General features: G+C 36.4%; 1 protein-coding gene across 1 annotated transcript in view; it reads left to right on the forward strand.

The window, feature by feature from the left end:
* The window catches only part of MYPN (myopalladin), an 82,053-nt gene that overhangs the window by 1,561 nt on the left and 61,799 nt on the right, over nucleotides 1-18,693 (forward strand). Inside the window, exons 2-3 of the mRNA XM_014456706.2 lie at nucleotides 2,401-2,519; nucleotides 14,099-15,004. Of these exons, the coding sequence (XP_014312192.1) occupies nucleotides 14,100-15,004 (905 nt within the window). The 5' untranslated portion in view covers nucleotides 2,401-2,519; nucleotide 14,099. The remainder of the gene's footprint in view (nucleotides 1-2,400; nucleotides 2,520-14,098; nucleotides 15,005-18,693) is intronic.

An 18,693-nucleotide genomic window follows, 5' to 3' on the forward strand; every position in this document is an offset into this window, starting at 1 on the left:
TACAATATGAGTTTGATGTAAGCAAGGTGTCCACAGTTTCTGAGTATTATTTGTTAAAAATATTTATATCCACCTTTTTTTCAAAGAGCTCAAAAAACTTTGTACACTATCTACATATGAAATGTTATAACTATGAGAAGAGAAATATTATTCCTATTCAGAAATTCTTTGGCTCTTTCTTCTGTAACTTTTATGCATTTTAAGTCTTTTTAAGTTGTTCCTATTGATTCCTAATCCCACTGCCCAACCAACTCTATTGTATATTTCAGTATGGTTCTCCTCAAAATTCTGTACCTGGGTGAAAGGTAGAGTACCAGGCTTATCATGGCAGCGCTTGCAGGCAAGTAGAAATGTGTCTACTTACGGTTTTTGTAAGCATTTTCCTTTGGAAAATCAACTTGTAGCATATTTATTTGCTACCTGAAATAGAGGTTCCAGGCCAGCCAGCGTGGCGTAGTGATTGAGCATTGACCTATGAGCCAGGAGGTCATGGTTCGATTCCAGTCAGAGCACATGCCTGGGTTTCGGGCTCGATCCCCAATAGGGGGCATGCAGGAGGTAGCCAATCAATGATTATCTTTCATCATTGATGTTTCTCTCTCTCCCTCTCCCTTCCTCTCTGAAATCAAAAATATATTTTAAAAAGAAAGGAAGGAAAGAAGGAAAGGAAGGAAGGAAGGAAGGAAGGAAGGAAGGAAGGAAGGAAGGAAGGAAGGAAGGAAGGAAGGAAGGACCCACTTTCCAATGTTCCTACCCAAGACCTGGTAGCATTTATCTTGATTATGCCTCAAGTTCTGAGTGGGATAGTGGGAGAAGATCCTCTCTTTAAATAAAAAAAGGAATTTGGAACATCTACATAAATTGAAAATGCAGAAACACAATTAAGTAGTCTTGAGGTTAGGGTTAGCACAGGATTAGATAAGAGAGCATATGAACATGTACAGTGAAGATCTGGATTACTGTGATAAAGAAAATGCCTATCCATATAATTCATCTCTTCTTGTTTTGTTTTTAACCCAGATTATTTAAGTTTTCCTGAATTTTTTTCATTTTGCTTGTATAAATAAAAAGCTCCATAACAAAAGGTGTAGTGAAAACTCTGATGTGATCACAATAAACAAATAAATTTTATAGCTATTCAATATCCTATAAGGAGTTTCAGGATGACTGAAAAGAATAAAAATTCTCTTAGTAATTTCCATGAGGTCAGGAATTTTTATATATTTTTTGCACTGCTTTATATCTACTACCCGGTACATGGTAGATATTAGGTAAATATTTGTTGAATGAATGAATTAATTAATGAAAAGCATGCTACAAGCAGTTGTGTGATTTAAGAAAGCTAGATTTAAACCAATTATTTCATGCTATCCAAATCTAAGAGTGGTCCTTTAAAAAACAAAAAACCAACCAATGGCATTTTTCTGAATTTTCAAAACCCAGGCTTCTACCAAGATTGATGATGATGATGTTATTACACTCTTCATCTGTACTAATCCATAGGATTAACTTTTTCTTTCCAAATTCATATTCTGAAAATGTACTAAATTAATATCAAAGAACCTGTACTTTGACAAAGTAGGTTTTTGAGCAAATGTTGGTTTGATTAAGGATTCTTTTTTAAGGATTGGGAATGCTTATGAAAGAAGACGTCTGGCATAGAATAATATATGAAAAAGTTATTCCAGATACTACACATGAATAGGAGTTGTAAAATATTATATTAAATAGTAATTTTGACTTTTAAATCGTACATGATTCTTTTCTTTCTGAAAAGTAAGTTCAAACTAATTTGTTACTGGGTTTATTCTAAGGCTGTTGTTTTTTTCTTCTCCATCTTTTCTGTGATCTCTAACAATTTTTAATGTTAGTTAAAACTTGTTAAGCTAAGCTTTTGGACAAACCATTCAAAAACTCAGCAGCTTCATATTGGTTCATTCATTTTCATAGCCAAATTTCCTAAAATGTATCAGTGATTAAATGAGAGTCAATTTCCCATTAATTAAAAAAATAAAAATATTGATCTATTTAAAAATAATGCCATTTTCTTTGACAGATGGAATGTGGTATGATAAACTTAGTATTAATTTCAAACAAAAATCAATAAACATTGGGCCTCTAGCTATAAGAGAAATTCTATAGGTAGAAAAATTGATTGACCCCCCCACCACCCATAGGTGCTGTCCCACTGTGGAATCCCTTTGCTCAGTTTTCTCCTATCCAATCAGGTGGAATGTTTGACAGGCACATGGTTTATACAGCTCAAAATAACTTGGGACCTGTGAGCTGACAAATGCTCTGGCTCTGGTGGTGACAGGTTGTCCAGCTTCTTACAGCCATCTTCACTGAAACTAAGGTTAACTCCTCACTCTCTATGGACGGCTACTTTCTATTTCCAAGAGCGTGAAGAATTTTCTTTTTCTCCTGTGCATTCATCTAAAAGTTCTCCTTGGATAACTATCATCACAGTGGAGTGCCTGGGTTGGACATCCTCATCTGGGTCAACTAAAAAAAGAAAGGTAATATTCAGATTTAAGTTCTCAAGTGTGTTTTGATAACAGGGCACTGATAATGGGAAAGGGGATATTTCCGAGGCCTAAATACTGTTATTCAGAGTAAAACCTAGGATAGCTTTATAATTATGTATGATGGGACACAGTATCACGTGCAAAACAAAGTTCTCTACATGTAAAGATTTTGGAGGAGATTGATGAAATTCCCAGGGATCAGAGCCTACTTGGATACTAAGGAAAAATATCTCAACAGAGGAAGTCACGACATGCTGCATATATCATTGGAATTTTCCACACATTCATTTATTACAGTAATGGTGTTTGTATAGAGAATATACATGCAACGCCTATTTCCTTTTTATAGGAAATAAAATATAAAATAATATTATCCATAGTGAAAGACTTTTATATTTTTTTTATCATGTAAGAGGATATGCTTGCTATATTTAGAGTCGGGAGATCTGCTCCCTGGATTAATGTACACAACAGCTGCAGAAAGTTTTGCTCAAAGGACATTGCTCTTTCTTTCTCCTTTCTCTCTCTCTCTCTCTCTCTCTCTCTCTCTCTCTCTCTCTCTCTCTTTCTCTCTCTCTCTTCAGCTGCATCAGAAAGACACTTGACAGTTAGTGGCAAATGTTTGGCCCGGTACATTGCACTATTAGCAGTAATTAAATGCACATCTTGCATTATATTTTAAAAACTGTATAAGCAAAGAAAAGGAGAACATGGGTTACTCTGTATTCGCATTCCCCCAAAGTGAACATTATAGTAACAATGCTAAGAAATTTTGTTACTGTATCAACATATTTTTACTCATACTTATTAAAAATGCTAACATTAGTTTGAAAGAATAAAACAGCTATTCTGTTTTCTTTCTCTAAAAATTACTATGATTCAATTACTTTCACAGTGGTAATTAAATGAATTCTGCAGGCTCTAACATAAAAAGTTGTCATACCTTTTTAGTCTCTCCTTAATAATAACTCTTAGGTTCACAGAAAATTCATAATCCTTTTCTAGGAAATTGAGAATGTATTTACTTATAACTATAAAAAATTTTAGAACAAAAATTAAAATATGCTGTCTGACACATGATTTAACAACAAGCAAAATATTTAAAATCAAGGGCATCCCAGGAAATCTGAAATATATAGGCACTCTACTTACTTTGTCAAGAGACAAAATTATAATCATTACAGAATCTTATAATAATGGACTATGAAACAAACAGCTGGACACTATCCAAATTCTGGAAGTTTGTCCTAATTCCCACTTATAGAATATGGCTAATGCTATTGAAACTCATAACAATGTGTTAAAACCCCAGTGTTCCACTTATCAATTTTGGATATAGACTCTGTTACATGTTTCTATTACAATGTGTTTCCTAGAATAGACTCAGAACTGTAATTCATAAATAAAAGAAACTGAATGAGTTTTTATGCAGACAGGGTTTTGGAATTCATAGGGATTTTTCAAATTTACGTTTGAAGGAATGGGACAGCAGGTAAATCAGGTTTAATTGTGAAAGGTCTTTAATGAACTAAGGTTAGTATATGAAAGGTGACAAATTTTAAAATTTAAAATTTTCAACAGTTAATTCCTATGTGTAATAGGAGTAATAAACTCAGCTCACTAACCTGAAAGTATAAGACAAATAATACTGCTAATCCCAGAATAATTAGTTTCCTTCATTGACATTGAGATGTGACAAAGGCATTGCTTGTTTCATGGTGTTATTGCCAAGACAAAAAAGTGAAAAGGTTTTAACGAATTCTCTCTCTTAAGAGATAAAGAAGAATCAGGCACCACGGAGGTACTTTCTTAAATTTTTACGGTGCTTCATAGTTGACAAGGAGCTTTAACAACTACTAGAACATTGCATTTTTGCCTAAGAAAACAATCCAAGTATAGAGAGAATGGTCTGTTTAGAAATTTGAGAGCATATTTTCAGCAGATACATTTTTGATGGGCACAAAAGTTGGCGTGACAATACCTGCAGTCACTAAAGAGTCCTTAGAGCTCATGTATATCAGAGTCACCTTGACAAGCTACACATTCCTCTGCTTGGAGTCACAATACACTCCACACTGTGGGAGGAGCCCACAGAGCCTTCCCACCAAGTTCTTGAACTAGAACTAGATCCTGAGATCTGGAGCCTATTTGGGACACTTGCTCCTCTCCCAATCTAGCACATGTATTATGTCAAGGGGGCGGGGGGGGGGCATTTCTTTTTTTCAAACCCTTAATCACACACACACAGACACACACACACACACACACACATACACACACACACAAAATGACAAAAATATTAGACCGAGAGAGGACAAAAATGTTAATTTTTTTCTTATTTAAAATGAATCTTGGTGTTCATGGGGATTGAATAGTTTCCTCATTTGGGATTTCCTGTATATTAACTTAAGTCCATCATGAATAGTGAGATCCTGAGAGCGGTGTAAAACCTCCCATGCCTATCACTTTTGTGACTACCACCAAACCCTTTTTGGGTCCTAGATTCCTGAAGTCTTCTTGCTTGCCTTCCATTAGCCTTTCTATGGCTTGTAGAATTTACTTATACTGATTTCTTTGCTATCTTTCAGATTAGATACTAACTTTGGGCTCTAGGCTTCAGTATCCTTTACACTAGTGGTTTTCTATGTGATTATCTTCTTCTGTATATGAAAACGTACTGGTATGTTTCATAGTAACCCACCTTCCCTCCTCTCATTCAAACGAAATCTTTACTTTCTTGCCAACTTCCTGTATTTACCAATTTGATTAAAACAGTATAAGAGAATGGCCTGCACACCTTTGGCCTATTACCTAAAAACCTTTTCACATTTAAAATGCCTGCCCTTGAGGTATTCCCTTAATTAAACAGATTCCTACTAATTCTATGTGTCACCTCTGCTGTCTCTTTATTTCAGCATTCTCTCCTAAAGGACACATTTCATTTGTCTGTATTTGTTTTATCTGCTGTTTTTCCTCTTTCAAACTGAAAGAGGAATTAAAAGAATGAGACTTACTTCCATATTGTTCTGACGTATTTCCATATATCCCAAGTTCTTACTCAGGTAATGTAATATATACTAACTTACTAATGCCACTCACACCAAAATTAGACTAGAAATAAAACTAAGATGGGGATGCTCACTGTCAGAGTGAGGGGATGACTTTGTAACAACGAAGAAGGATTTACCTCCAAGTGCATTCCATCTGCAGCCAAATTTTAAAAAGATGATCTGTACCCAACTCTTCGGGACTCGTCTATATGTAATGGGATTTGGTTCTTGGCCCAGCAGGAGTTTCTCCAGAACTGATTTAAATACTTCTCTTGTGTGACATATTGGGGTGTAGAAGGCAAGACAAACTGGTCAATACCAGCATTAAAGAGAGGGAGCAGAGTCTAATTTTGTCAATCATTCTTCCTGTAAAGAACATTCTGGCAATTGCCCGGCCAGCGTAGCTCAGTGGTTGAGTGTCAACCTCATGGTTCGATTCCCAGTCAGGACACAAGCCCAGGTTACGGGCTCAATCCCCAGTGTGCGGCACATGGGGATCAATGATTCTCTCTCATCATTGATGTTTCTATCTCTCTCCCTTCTTCTCTGAAATCAGTAAATATATATATATATATATATATATATATATATATACACACACACACACACACACACACACACACACACACATACATACATACATTACATACATACATCCTGGGCAAAATAATAATTACACATCAACTGAAAAGAGTTACCTTAAATTTGTATAGTGCTCTACATTTCTAAAGTGCTTTCCCAAAGAAAACTATGAAGAGTAGTGCGGAGTTAACATGAATTAAGAAATACAGCCCTAACTGGTTTGGCTCAGTGGATAGAGCATTGGCCTGTGGACTGAAAGGTCCCAGGTTCGATTCTGGTCAAGGGCATGTACCTTGGTTGCGGGCACATCCCCAGTAGGAGGTATGCAGGAGGCGGCTGATGGATGTTTCTCTCTCATCGATGTTTCTAACTCTCTATCCCTCTTCCTTCCTCTCTGTAAAAAAATCAATAAAATATATTAAAAAGAAAAAAAAGAAATACAGTCATTTGCTCCTTAACGAGCATATGCTCTGAAAAAGGCGTCGTTAGGTGATTTCATCGGGCAACCATCACAAACCTGGATGTTCTAGCCTTTTAGTTAATTGTATGTGCTATACTTCTATAAGACTGGCAGCATAGTAGGTTTATTTACACAAGCATCACTACAAACACATGAGTAATGTAGTCTGAGCCCTGACAGTTGACTTTTTATGTGTGTGTAATGCAAATGCCTGATTACCCAGGCATCTACTTAAACTAAGGCTATCTAGAATAAATGCATTGCCAGTCTCAAGATTAGATAAATAACCAAGCTGCCTTGCCCCACTGAGGTGCCTTTGTTTTAGAAATCTTGGTTGATTTTGATAACTGACCATTTGGGCTACTTGTTTTTTTCCTCTTCCCATGCCTTAAGTTATGGCTCTTATGTATGTTTTCTTAAATTAAATGTTTTAAATTGATTTTTAGAGAGAGAGGAAGAAAGAGAGTGTGAGAAACATTGATGTGAGAGCAAAACATCAATTGGCTGCCTCCTGCATGTCCCATATGGGGGATGGAGCATGCAACCCGGGCCCTGACCAGGAATGGAACTGGCAACCTTTTGGTGCATGAGACAACGCCCAACCAACTAAGCCACACCAGCCAGGGCATGATATACAATTCTCATCCAAGGATATTTTTCCATTGATTTTCAGAGAGAGTGGAAGAGAGGGGAAGAGACACAGAGAGAGAAACATTGATGTGAGAGAGACACATCGATTGGTTGTCTCCCATATTTGCCCCAACAGGGCCAGAGATTGAGACTGCAACTGAGGTATGTGCCCTTGGCCAGAATAGAACCTGAGACCTTTCACTCCTTGGATCAGCGCTCTATCCACTAAGCCAAACCAGCCAGGGCTGGTTTTTATGTCTTAAATTCACCAATAAAGAGTGAGCCCATGAAAACCTAGGCTACCACCCTCGACTCCAGTAAAAGGAGAACGCCAGGCTCCTGCTCCCTCTCTTTCTCTCTCTACCTGAAACCTCGCTGTTGCCCCAGGCACATGGTGCATGCTCCAGGGCCTGTAAGTAATAAACTCTTTTTTGTTGTTGTTGTTCAGAGTTTCCTAATGGTTATTGCTGAAGGGTATCTTGTATTATACTAAGAACTATAAGGGTCAGTTCAGTTGGCACATTGGTTTAGAAAGGGGAGGTGTGTATGGGAAAGCTTAGTGGCCCAGCTGAGTCCCCAAGCATTTCTAGCCCTTCTGGATAGCCTGAGACGGCACAAACGGTAATGCTTTGCACTAGTACTTTACGACATTTCCACAGCAACACCAGCAGGAGGTAATAAGAATGTTTTAGCTGCCGAAACCGGTTTTGGCTCAGTGGATAGAGCGTCGGCCTGCGGACTGAAAGGTCCCAGGTTCGATTCCGGGTCAAGGGCATGTACCTGGGTTGCGGGCACATCCCCAGTAGGAGATGTGCAGGAGGCGGCTGATCGATGTTTCTCTCTCATCGATGTTTCTAACTCTCTATCTCTCTCCCTTCCTCTCTGTAAAAAAAATCAATAAAATATAAAAAAAAAAAAAAAAAAAGAATGTTTTAGCTCTACTATACAGTAATCATATGGGACCACCATTGAATATATGTTCCATCATTGACCCAAACATTGTTATGTGGCACATGACTGTATACCCAAGGGTATCAGCATCAAGTTTTGTTTGTATGAACCGGACTCTTACATTTTTAGCAAGTTTTTTAGAGATCTTCTTTTCAGGAAAAATCCTAGGAAAAAAAACAGAGATATTTAGCAAAGTAAAGAACATTCAATAAGCATTCTATGTGGCTGAGTTAGTTTACATGATTTACTAGTCTGTCATGATTATTTATGCCATATTGTTTCATTTTTAACATAGGACTATTTCACTACAACCATGATCTGTTTTCAAGGGCAGTTGCTCCTTCTTATTTTGAAAATGGCATAAAATCTAAGTTTCAATTTTGTCAGAAGCAGAAAGAATACCCTAGGTGAAATGTCTAAGAGAACTTTTAATTTCCTTTCCTGAAACCTGCTCTTGGCTCGTTCGAGTAAATCATTCCACCACTCACCTATTTGCTCAAGCCATAATTATTGTGGTCACCTTTTACTCTGCTCTTTCTCTCACATCCCACACTCAATCCATCAGCAAATCACACTGGCTCTACTTTCAAAAGATAGCTCATATCTGACCACTTCTCACCCTTCCCCACCGATAACCACTCATTGATCCAAGACACCACCATCTCTTGCATAGCATATTGTAATCGTCTCCTAATTGATCTGCTTATTTCCACATTTGCCCCCTTTAACTTGATTCTTTGCATAGTAGCCATGATTGAACTTTTTCAAAACCATTTCATCTGCTTCTCAAAACTGTAAAATGGTGTCCCATTCACACATTTAATAAAACTTAAAGTCCTTCCTTGGTCTGCAATTCCTTACATGATCTAGCCTTGTACCTCTGTGACTTCACTCACCTCCTGGCACACTGGGCTTGACTCAGACACAGCAAACATCTACCTGTCCTGGCTTTGACACTTGCTTCTTCCTCAGCCAGGAACATTCTTCCCCCAGGTGGTCACATGGAAAACTTCTCCGCTGCGTCAGAAGCTTTGCCTGACTTTCCCGCTAAAAGAGGGAAAGTTATTAATCCTTACTTCCCTGGGAAATCCAACACTGGGACCCTTCCTTCCCCATCATTCTCGATTCCCTTGCCCGACTTCATTTTTCTTCTTAATATTTATATCTTTCCCACTAGATTGTCAACTCCACAAGGGTAGGGGCTTTGTCTTTTGTTCACTGTTGAATCCACAGTGCCCAGAATATCACATAGTAGATGCTCAATAAATATTTATCAGACAAATAAGAAAGCTAGAGTTTACATGACAGCACTTAGGCTTGTTAAAAGTACAAATTTTATAACAGATTTTAAATTAATGCTTGAAAGAGAAAGTGATACATTTTCCTATTTCCTATTTTAGGTAATATTTATCAGTTTAGCAATTTATGTATGCATTTACATCTGAGAACCCTCTGAGATGGAATTGCTATTATCCTATTCTATAGATGAGAATAACTGAGATTCAGATGCATTAAATGACTTGCTCAAGAATACAAAGTTATTCAGTGTTGGAGCCGAGATACAAACCCAGGTTTCTGATTATAATCAGATGTTCTTTGATACTTCTGGGATGAAAACAAAGCTTAATTGCACTACTTATTTTATCCACTATGAATAAATTTACATTTGAAAGTCACCTAGAAGTTATGTACATATTTATATTTTATATTTATATGTAAAACGTACTTATATTTTTTCTGTACCTGTAAGTTTTCTTTGAAAACATGATTTCTGTTTATATTATTTTCTCCTGCAATTAAGAAAAAAGAAAAACAGCAATTGATTTAGAAGGATATTCTAATGAACAAAATAACTCAATAGATATCTATTGATAACCTTCTATGTGCTGTGTGTGTACAGAGATGGTGGTGTACAAAGCTAAGTGAGGTAGGCAGAAAAGTAAACAGCCAAATTTCATATATTGTAATAAGTGCTGTTGGGGGTAAGAAGTGTGAGCTTTACGAGCATATTGGTACCCAACCCAGAGAAAAGAAGAAATCCCTAAGGGATGTCTCAGCTAAGAACTGAAGGCCATGTAGGACTTGGCCCAGTAAGATAGTAAAGGGAGGTGGGGACAGGGAGCAGCTCACACAAAGACAATATGTACAAAGATCTGAGAGCAGCTCAGTTTGTTAATGAAACTACATGTATCTCAATGGAATATAGACGATGCTCAATTAACTACAAATCAAAAGTTAAATTTCTCTTTAAAGTTTGTCCTTAGATCAAGTCACTTCACTAGTTCTACTTCCATTTTTTTTTTTCTTTTTAAAAATATTTTTATTGCTTTCAGAGAGGAAGGGAGAGGGAGACAGATAGACAGAAACATCAATGATGAGAGAGAATCATTGATCGGCTGCCTCTTGCATGCCCCCTATTAAGGATTAAGCCTGAAATCCAAGCATGTGCCCTTGACCAGAATCCAACCCTGGGACCCTTCAGTCCACAGGCGGATGCTCTGTCCACTGAGCCAAACCGGCTAGGGCCTACTTCCATTTCTTATCATGGTATGTGGCTAAAGCTGTTAAATGATAATAATAACAATAACAATAATTATAATAGTAACTACCATTTATTGAACATTTACAAAATGCCAAACACATTTAATCATTACTTCAACCCATGAGATGGCTACTGTTATTATACCTGTTTAATAAATGAGTAAACTGAAGCTTACAGAAGTTAACTTTTCTTGAATTTATACAACTAAGAAGTGTCAGAACTTTGATTTGAACCAGATCTATCTAACTCCAGGTGTTAGGTAATAAATACTACATTAAAATATTAAAGAAATTCTTTATTTTGAATACCTGAAGTTTCATTATCATAATAATTTCTCATGACCATAAGCATCAGAACAGACACACAGTTACACATTAATTAGCTTCTTTAAAAATGAAAAAATAGTTGCAGAGAGCAGTGATTACTTATATGAGTATTTTCTTTTCAATTTCCACCCTAAAATAAGCTTTTTATTTTTTTAAATATATTTTTATTGATTTCAGAGAGGGAGAGAGATAGAAACATCAATGATGAGAGGGAATCCTTGATTGGCTGTCTCCTGCACGCCCTACACTGAGGATCGATCCCACAACCTGGGCAGGGAATCGAACTATGACCTCCTGGTTCACAGGCCAACCACTGAGCCACACTGGCTGAGTCAATATAAGCTTTTTAAAAGTTCTTCAGCGTTAACATGTTCTTTACCTAAGTATTAATTTTTACTAATATTGTTTGAGTGTCCATTATAATGGGTCCTGTTTTAAGGGCTTTGCATTCATTATGTTATTAATCCTTACTTCCCTGGGAAATAAATATTATCCATGTTTTACAGATGAGAATTCCAGTTTAGAGAACTTAAGTAAATTTCTCAAAGTTATATAACTGCTGAGAAATGAAGCCATAATTTGAAAACAGATTTGATTCTAAGGCCAATGCTCATTCCATATTGCTCAAGATAAAAGCCATATTAAATAGAGACAAAGGTACATTAAGACACAGTATGAGTAATGTCAAACAAATAGGGAGAAGGCCATCCTGATTCATAAAGCACTCAATTTTCTTCTTCACATCTAAATATATACAGAAACTCAAACTAGGCTAAGGAATTGGTTGATTAACAAATGAGAAGGATTTTCAATTAGTACATTAATTGAATTTTCAAATGGCATTTTTTACCTGATTTCATATATCTTTAACTGTTCTTCTACATAGTTAATGCACAAATGAGACAAATTTTCTTTTTTTTTTTAAATATATATTATTGATTTTTTACAGAGAGGAAGGGAGAGGGATAGAGAGTTAGAAACATCAATGAGAGAGAAACATCGATCAGCTGCCTCCTGCACACCCCTTACTGGGGATGTGCCCACAACCAAGGTATATGCCCTTGACCAGAATCGAACCTGGGACCCTTTAGACCACAGGCCAATGCTCTATCCACTAAGCTAAACCGGTTAGGGCAAATGAGACAAATTTTCAATTGGGACGTCAATTATACTTTCATGTACTATTTTGTATGTCATTTACAATTGTACAAACTTTAACATAGCCATATAGTTCTATCTGATATCATAATTTAATTAACGAATTTGTTATTGGACATGATCCCAATTTTTTAATACCATCTATACTATGATGAACATCTTTGTAGATAAATCTTTGTACCCATCCAATTGCCAATTAATCTTTTATTAAGACAGAATAGACTTCTCACCCAAATAAATGGATCCAGTAGTAGAAATCTCAGGCTGCAACAAGCATGTGGAAAAATATTTGCTGTAGGTAATCCTTTTAGCCATCTCTAATTGCCCTCTCAAGGTCATTGCCCACTTTGCCAATTTAGAGGTTGGTTTTGAATAACATTCTAAAAGTTTGAGAACTTTAGGACGTTTTATTTGTGATTCAAGTGCGACTATCATATAAGGAGTGAACTGAAATAAGTTTTGTCATAAAAACCAGAAAAGATTTAGGAGATTAGTTTCCTCTCCATTTTCCCAGCACAAGGCCCAGCAATTAGTAGCCATGAATGGTAAATAGCTTTTAAAAAAGATTTTTTTTTTTTTATTGATTTCAGAGAGGAAGGGAGAGGGAGGGAGAGATAGAAACATCAATGATCAGAATCATTGACTGGCTGCCTCCTGCACTCCCCCTACTGGGGATCGAGCCTGCAATCTGGGCATGTGCCCTTGACTGAAATAGAACCCGGGACCCTTCAGTCCACAGGCCAACACTCTATCCACTGAGCCAAACCAGCGAGGGCAGAATGGTAAATAGTTTTCATCTCCATTACCATCTCTGATTGATTGGTGGTAGCAGATGGAGTGGAGTGTTAAGAAAGTCAAGGTCAACGGAAAAAGTACTGTAATCAGTTAGCTACATCTTTTATAAGGAGGGCAGAGAGGAGTAATAGCCTGTGGGTCACAAGTTTGCCATCCCTCTAGTAAGTGTGTGAATGAATAAATAGATATAATATTAATAATATAACATTGGTTTGCATTACCAAACCCTCTAGTCCAGGGGACTTAGAACTAAGGTTACTGTACTATTTTCTTAAGCTTTAAGATATTTATTTTTTGAATCGGTAATGTGTTCATATAATTAAAATTGAAAAGTCAGGAAAGGGTATAAAGTGAAGAGTGTCCTGTCTTGCCCCCCACTTTCCTGTCTCCCATTTTCCTTCTTCACCAATGTTAATTTAAGAGATATTTTAAAACCTAGGGTCTAACTCATATCTTTATAGAAATTAAATTAGTTATACCTTATTTGAAAAGGCTAAATCATTATAGTTTTCAAGAGCAGATTAAACCTATAAACAACAGCAAATTTAAAAAACTGTTTCTAGTTTTCTTAAAACAAAAGCATTATTTATTTTCATTAACTAGGTCAAGTTTCTAATTTCACTAACCAATTGAGATTATATTGTCAATATCTTTTAATTTTTATTATTTTATTACATTCAAGGTAAAAGGAGAGGATGGAGAGCAAATCTGTGTATGAAAGTGCTTTATAAGTAAAAGCCCTTAACAGATATTATCAAAATTATATTTAGAAATTTTATTTAATGTTACTATAGCTATAGCATAGCTTTCACAGTTGAACTTACATTTAAAGAATTTAATAAAGTGGTAACACCTATGTTTTTATTTTCAATTTCAGTAAAATCTCATTCAGTTTCTCTTCATTTTACAATTTGAGAATAATCTTTAAGTCTTCATAGTAAATTTTGTAAAAGTATCAAAATTAGGCAATTGTTTATTTCAAGCTTTAAGTTCTTAGGAATCCATCATGCTTTAGTAAACATAGACTTATTGTTCTCTGGAAATGATCCAAACTTATTATTATTATTTTCTCACAGCATGCAAGACGACAGCATAGAAGCTTCTACTTCCATTTCTCAGCTCCTCAGAGAGAGCTATTTAGCAGAAACCAGACATCGGGGAAACAATGAGAGGAGCCGAGCAGAGCCTTCTTCCAACCCTTTCCATTTTGGCAGTCCTTCTGGAGCTGCAGAAGGAGGAGGAGGAGGCCAAGATGACCTTCCAGATCTTTCAGCTTTTCTGAGCCAAGAAGAATTAGATGAAAGTGTCAATCTGGCAAGATTGGCGATCAATCATGACCCTTTAGAGAAAGCAGATGAAGCTCAAGCTAGAAAACGTCTTTCTTCTGATCAGATGAAACACCCATCGAAACCAAGTTTTGACCCTAACTTCCGCCAGGATAACTCTCCAAGTCCTACCAGCTCTATCGAGAGCCCTCAAGAGGCAACGAGGCCACAGTATAGTTCTGAGGCTCAGTCCAAAAAACTATTCTTAAATAAGGCTGCTGATTTTATTGAAGAGCTGTCCTCCCTTTTCAAAGCCCATAGCTCCAAAAGGATTAGACCCCGGGCCTGCAAAAACCACAAGAGCAAGTTGGAATCTCAAAACAAAGTTATACAGGAAAATAGCTCCAGTTTCTCAGCTCTATCAGAAAAAAGAGAAAGATCATCTGTTCCCATTCCCATCCCTACAGATACTAGAGATAACGAAGTGAATCATGCCCTTGAACAGCAGGAAACCAAGCGGCGTGAGGCTGAGCAGGCTGCCAGTGAGGCAGCTGGCGGAGACACCACCCCAGGGTCTTCACCGTCATCCTTGTACTATGAAGAACCTCTGGGGCAACCTCCCCGATTCACTCAAAAGTTATGGAGCAGAGAAGTTCCAGAAGGAACCAGAGTACAGTTGGATTGCATAGTGGTAGGAATTCCACCACCTCAAGTAAGGTAAAATGCCCCATGAGTAATGCTTAGTAATTGCTTTCCATCTACCATGATTCTCCTAAGTTTATCTTTTAAGTAAGTGGTTTCAAAAATTATATACTGCCTTTAAGAAAAACAGTCAGAGTTTAAAGCAACACTGTCCAATAGAAATATAATGTTAGCCATATATGTAATTAAAATTTTTCTAGTAGCCACATTTTTAAAAAGTAAAGACTGAGAAAAATTAACTTTTTAAATGTACATTATTTGACCAGTAAATGAAAACATCATCATTTCCACATGTTATCAATATAAACATTATTTATATGATATTTTACATTCTTTTTGTCATACTAGGCCTTGAAAATCCAGTGTGAATTCTACAATTACAGCACATCTCAATTTGGCTACTACATTTTCTTAGGAAATAATTAATTTACATTTAGATTTTATGAAACCTATAGTTTAAAAAGTAGATTGACATGCACAAGTGATTCTAAACCTACTTAAATTTTTTGTAATATTCAATTTTGTAAAATTGAGTTGATATCAGTTTTTTTAATTAAAATTAAATATAATTTAAAGTTCAGTCCCTCAGTTGTAATGGTGACATTTCAAGTGCTCAATACCACATGTGGCTAATGACTATGGTATCGGACAGCACAGGTCTACAGGCTAAAGCTTTAAAAAGAAAGTATTTTTTTTTTAAAGTATTTTTTTTTAATTTTAAAGAAAGCCAAATAATCGAATAAAAGCTGATAGAATAAAGATAAAATAAGGATGTTGCTAAGGTCAATTTACAGATTCATTTTACAGGTAATGTATTTATTATAAACTTTTTGATATCAGCTTAACGAATACTATTCTTCCTAATGTCCAAATCTTTCCCTAGTATGACAGATGAGTCCATTTTTATGTGCCTACCACTCAGCTTTTCTGTAAAGCAGATGAAGCCTAAGCTTCAAGGCTCCTCATTTGCATAAGCTATCCCTAACTTTGGGATCTAATTTTATTTTATTTTTTTATGCAGACCTTCCACATTTATGAGCTTCAGGCCCCACAAAATGTGGATACAGCTGTAGCCCCAGGGTGACATTTGCTAGCTGTAACCCTATAATACTATGTGAATAATGTGCTTAAAGTGTATTACTTTTGTAGAGAATTACCGGTATTTAGAGTCCTGTAAGAGTTACTTTGCTTCCCTAATACCTAATTACTACTAGAACATGACCTCATTACTATTTAACACTTATTCTAGGTATGTAAGCAGTTCCTCATCTTTTTCTTAGAGAATATTCATATGATAGGACAGAAATAGTATTAATATTAATAATGATTTTTATTAATATATGTCTACTGATCCAAAGAATCCTAGTCCAAAGACAAGACATATTCATATATAGAATTTTGCTTTTCAAAGGCAATGTAAGGTAATATTTGAATATTACTCCTACAATGGAATATAATTTCTATACGGTTATCTAAATGACCTCCTTGAGGGCAGGGATTTAGTTGTTTTACCTATGTAACTATCTTGAGCACCAAGCACAACTTCTGGCCTATAGTATTTACTAAGAAATGTTGAGGAAACTAATGCATAAAGAAAGAGGAAGACAAGAAACTCAACTTAGGTTTGAATCAGGAGTGAGACAGTTGGCTTAAGATGTGGCAAATGGTTGAAACTGAACCACACAGGACAGTGTCTTCCCTTCTACCCTGAATGTGCCTGCTGATACTCCTGGGACTCTGGTGAGGTGTCATCACAGACTCTTGATGGATACCTATCAGTGACATCTGGTGAATCTAAGGAAGCTAGTGAGCACTCAAGTTTTGGTACACACACAATTTACTTAGATTATCCAACCCAGTAATTTCTGGACATAGATTGGACAAAAAAAAAATTAGACCAGATCATTCCAAATTCATTCTCCCCATTTCTTGACTCTGACAATCTCAAACAAACAACAACAAAAAAAGAATTCATGCTCCTATGAGAACAATCAGCCAGGAAGAGCTATAAGATCCTATCCCCCCAAAACAATATAATCTGGTGTTCACTAAAAAACTACTTAGCCCTGGCCAGGTGGCTCAGTTGGTTGGAGCATCATCCCATTCACCAAAAAGGTTGTGGACTCCATTCCTGGTCAGGGCACATACCCAGGTCATGGGTTTGAAACCTGGTTGGGCGCATATGGGAGGCAACCAATCAATGTGATATTTCTCTCTCACATCAGTTTCTCTCTCTCTCTCTCTCTCTCTCTCTCTCTCTCTCTCTCTCTCTCACACACACACACACACACATTCTGCTTCCCCCCTACATACACTTTTTTCTCTCTCTCTAAAATTCAATAAAAAAAATATCCTAGGGAGAGAAAAAAAAAACAATTATAAATTTACAAATTTAAAAGTGGAAAAAATGTACACAGCTCCAATGAAGCAATACTAACTTTACCTGGGAAGAATTTCTTTACTGTTAGAATTCATACCTGAATCCCCAACCACTGGTTTGGTGCCAGGAAGTTAGTTGGTATTCACTAAATATTTTCTAAATGAATTAGTATCTAATTTAATGACTGCAATTATATTTAGAAAAAATTTAGAGTTTTCCAAATAGACTATTAGCTGTCATTATTTTCCTGAGAATAGAATTTACATAACTCTAAGTAAATGTTTATTTAGATTTTACTATGCGCTCAGCACTGTGATCCAGTGCAATGACAGAGACAGTATAGATATATGTCCCTTGCCCTCAAGGAACTTGCTATCCAATTAAAGAAATCATCCTAATTTTTATAGTCTCAACCATAAGAACTATCAGAGAAGGGGTGGAGGACTAAAGAAGTCAAAGAAGGCTTCAGAGATGTATTTGGGTTTTAGTTAAGTCTTGAAGAATGAGGAAGATTTAGGTAGAAATTTACTTATTCATTTATCCAGCAAATACGTATAAGTCTTACTAAAGTGACTCACCAGGAGCACAAAACAACTGTGTGTTATTGGAGGTCAGGGACCTCGTTTTGAAACCAAGCCTAAAACTATTCTGAGAGGGCAGCTCAAATTTAAAAGAGCAATCAAACAAATGTAATCAAAACATTATAATATTGTACAATATAGGCTATAATAGAAGTAAGTATAGGATGCAATGGCAACTCAAAGTAAGATATGATTACTTTGCCTGGAGTGCAGGATAAAGAAGAGTTAACATAGGAGGTGCAGCTTCAGTTTGAAGAGACCAAGGGTGGAAGAGGAAAGCAAGTGCAAAGGCCCAGAGACCAGTGTTTTCAGGGAATTACAAGTACTTGGCTATGTGAGGAACTTGGGATCACAGGGGAGAAAAGATGAGGGAAAAGACTGAAGAAGTAGACAGAGAGATAGTTTGTTTTAGGCCAGGTCCACTCAACATGTTCATATGAAGATACAGACACTGGAATTGCACTATTTTTATGTGACAGGAAAGGGACTGGTCTAACTAGAAAGAAGAGTGGAATCAGATGATTTTGAAGAGCCTTGAAAGCAAAGCAGAATAGTTTAGTCTTGGTTGCAAAACCAAGTGGAAACCATCTATAGTTGTGTATAGGAAAGTAACAATATGAAAGGGAGCATTTAGGTAGAATTAATCTGGAATAATGAGTAAGATCAGAAATGAATAGACCCATGAGGCTACTAAGGAAGCTATCCCAGGCATCGAATGCTCTGATAGGACTGGCGTGGGGGCA

The sequence above is a fragment of the Myotis lucifugus genome, unplaced genomic scaffold (assembly GCF_000147115.1).
Source record: "Myotis lucifugus unplaced genomic scaffold, Myoluc2.0 scaffold_62, whole genome shotgun sequence".
NCBI lineage: Eukaryota > Metazoa > Chordata > Mammalia > Chiroptera > Vespertilionidae > Myotis > Myotis lucifugus.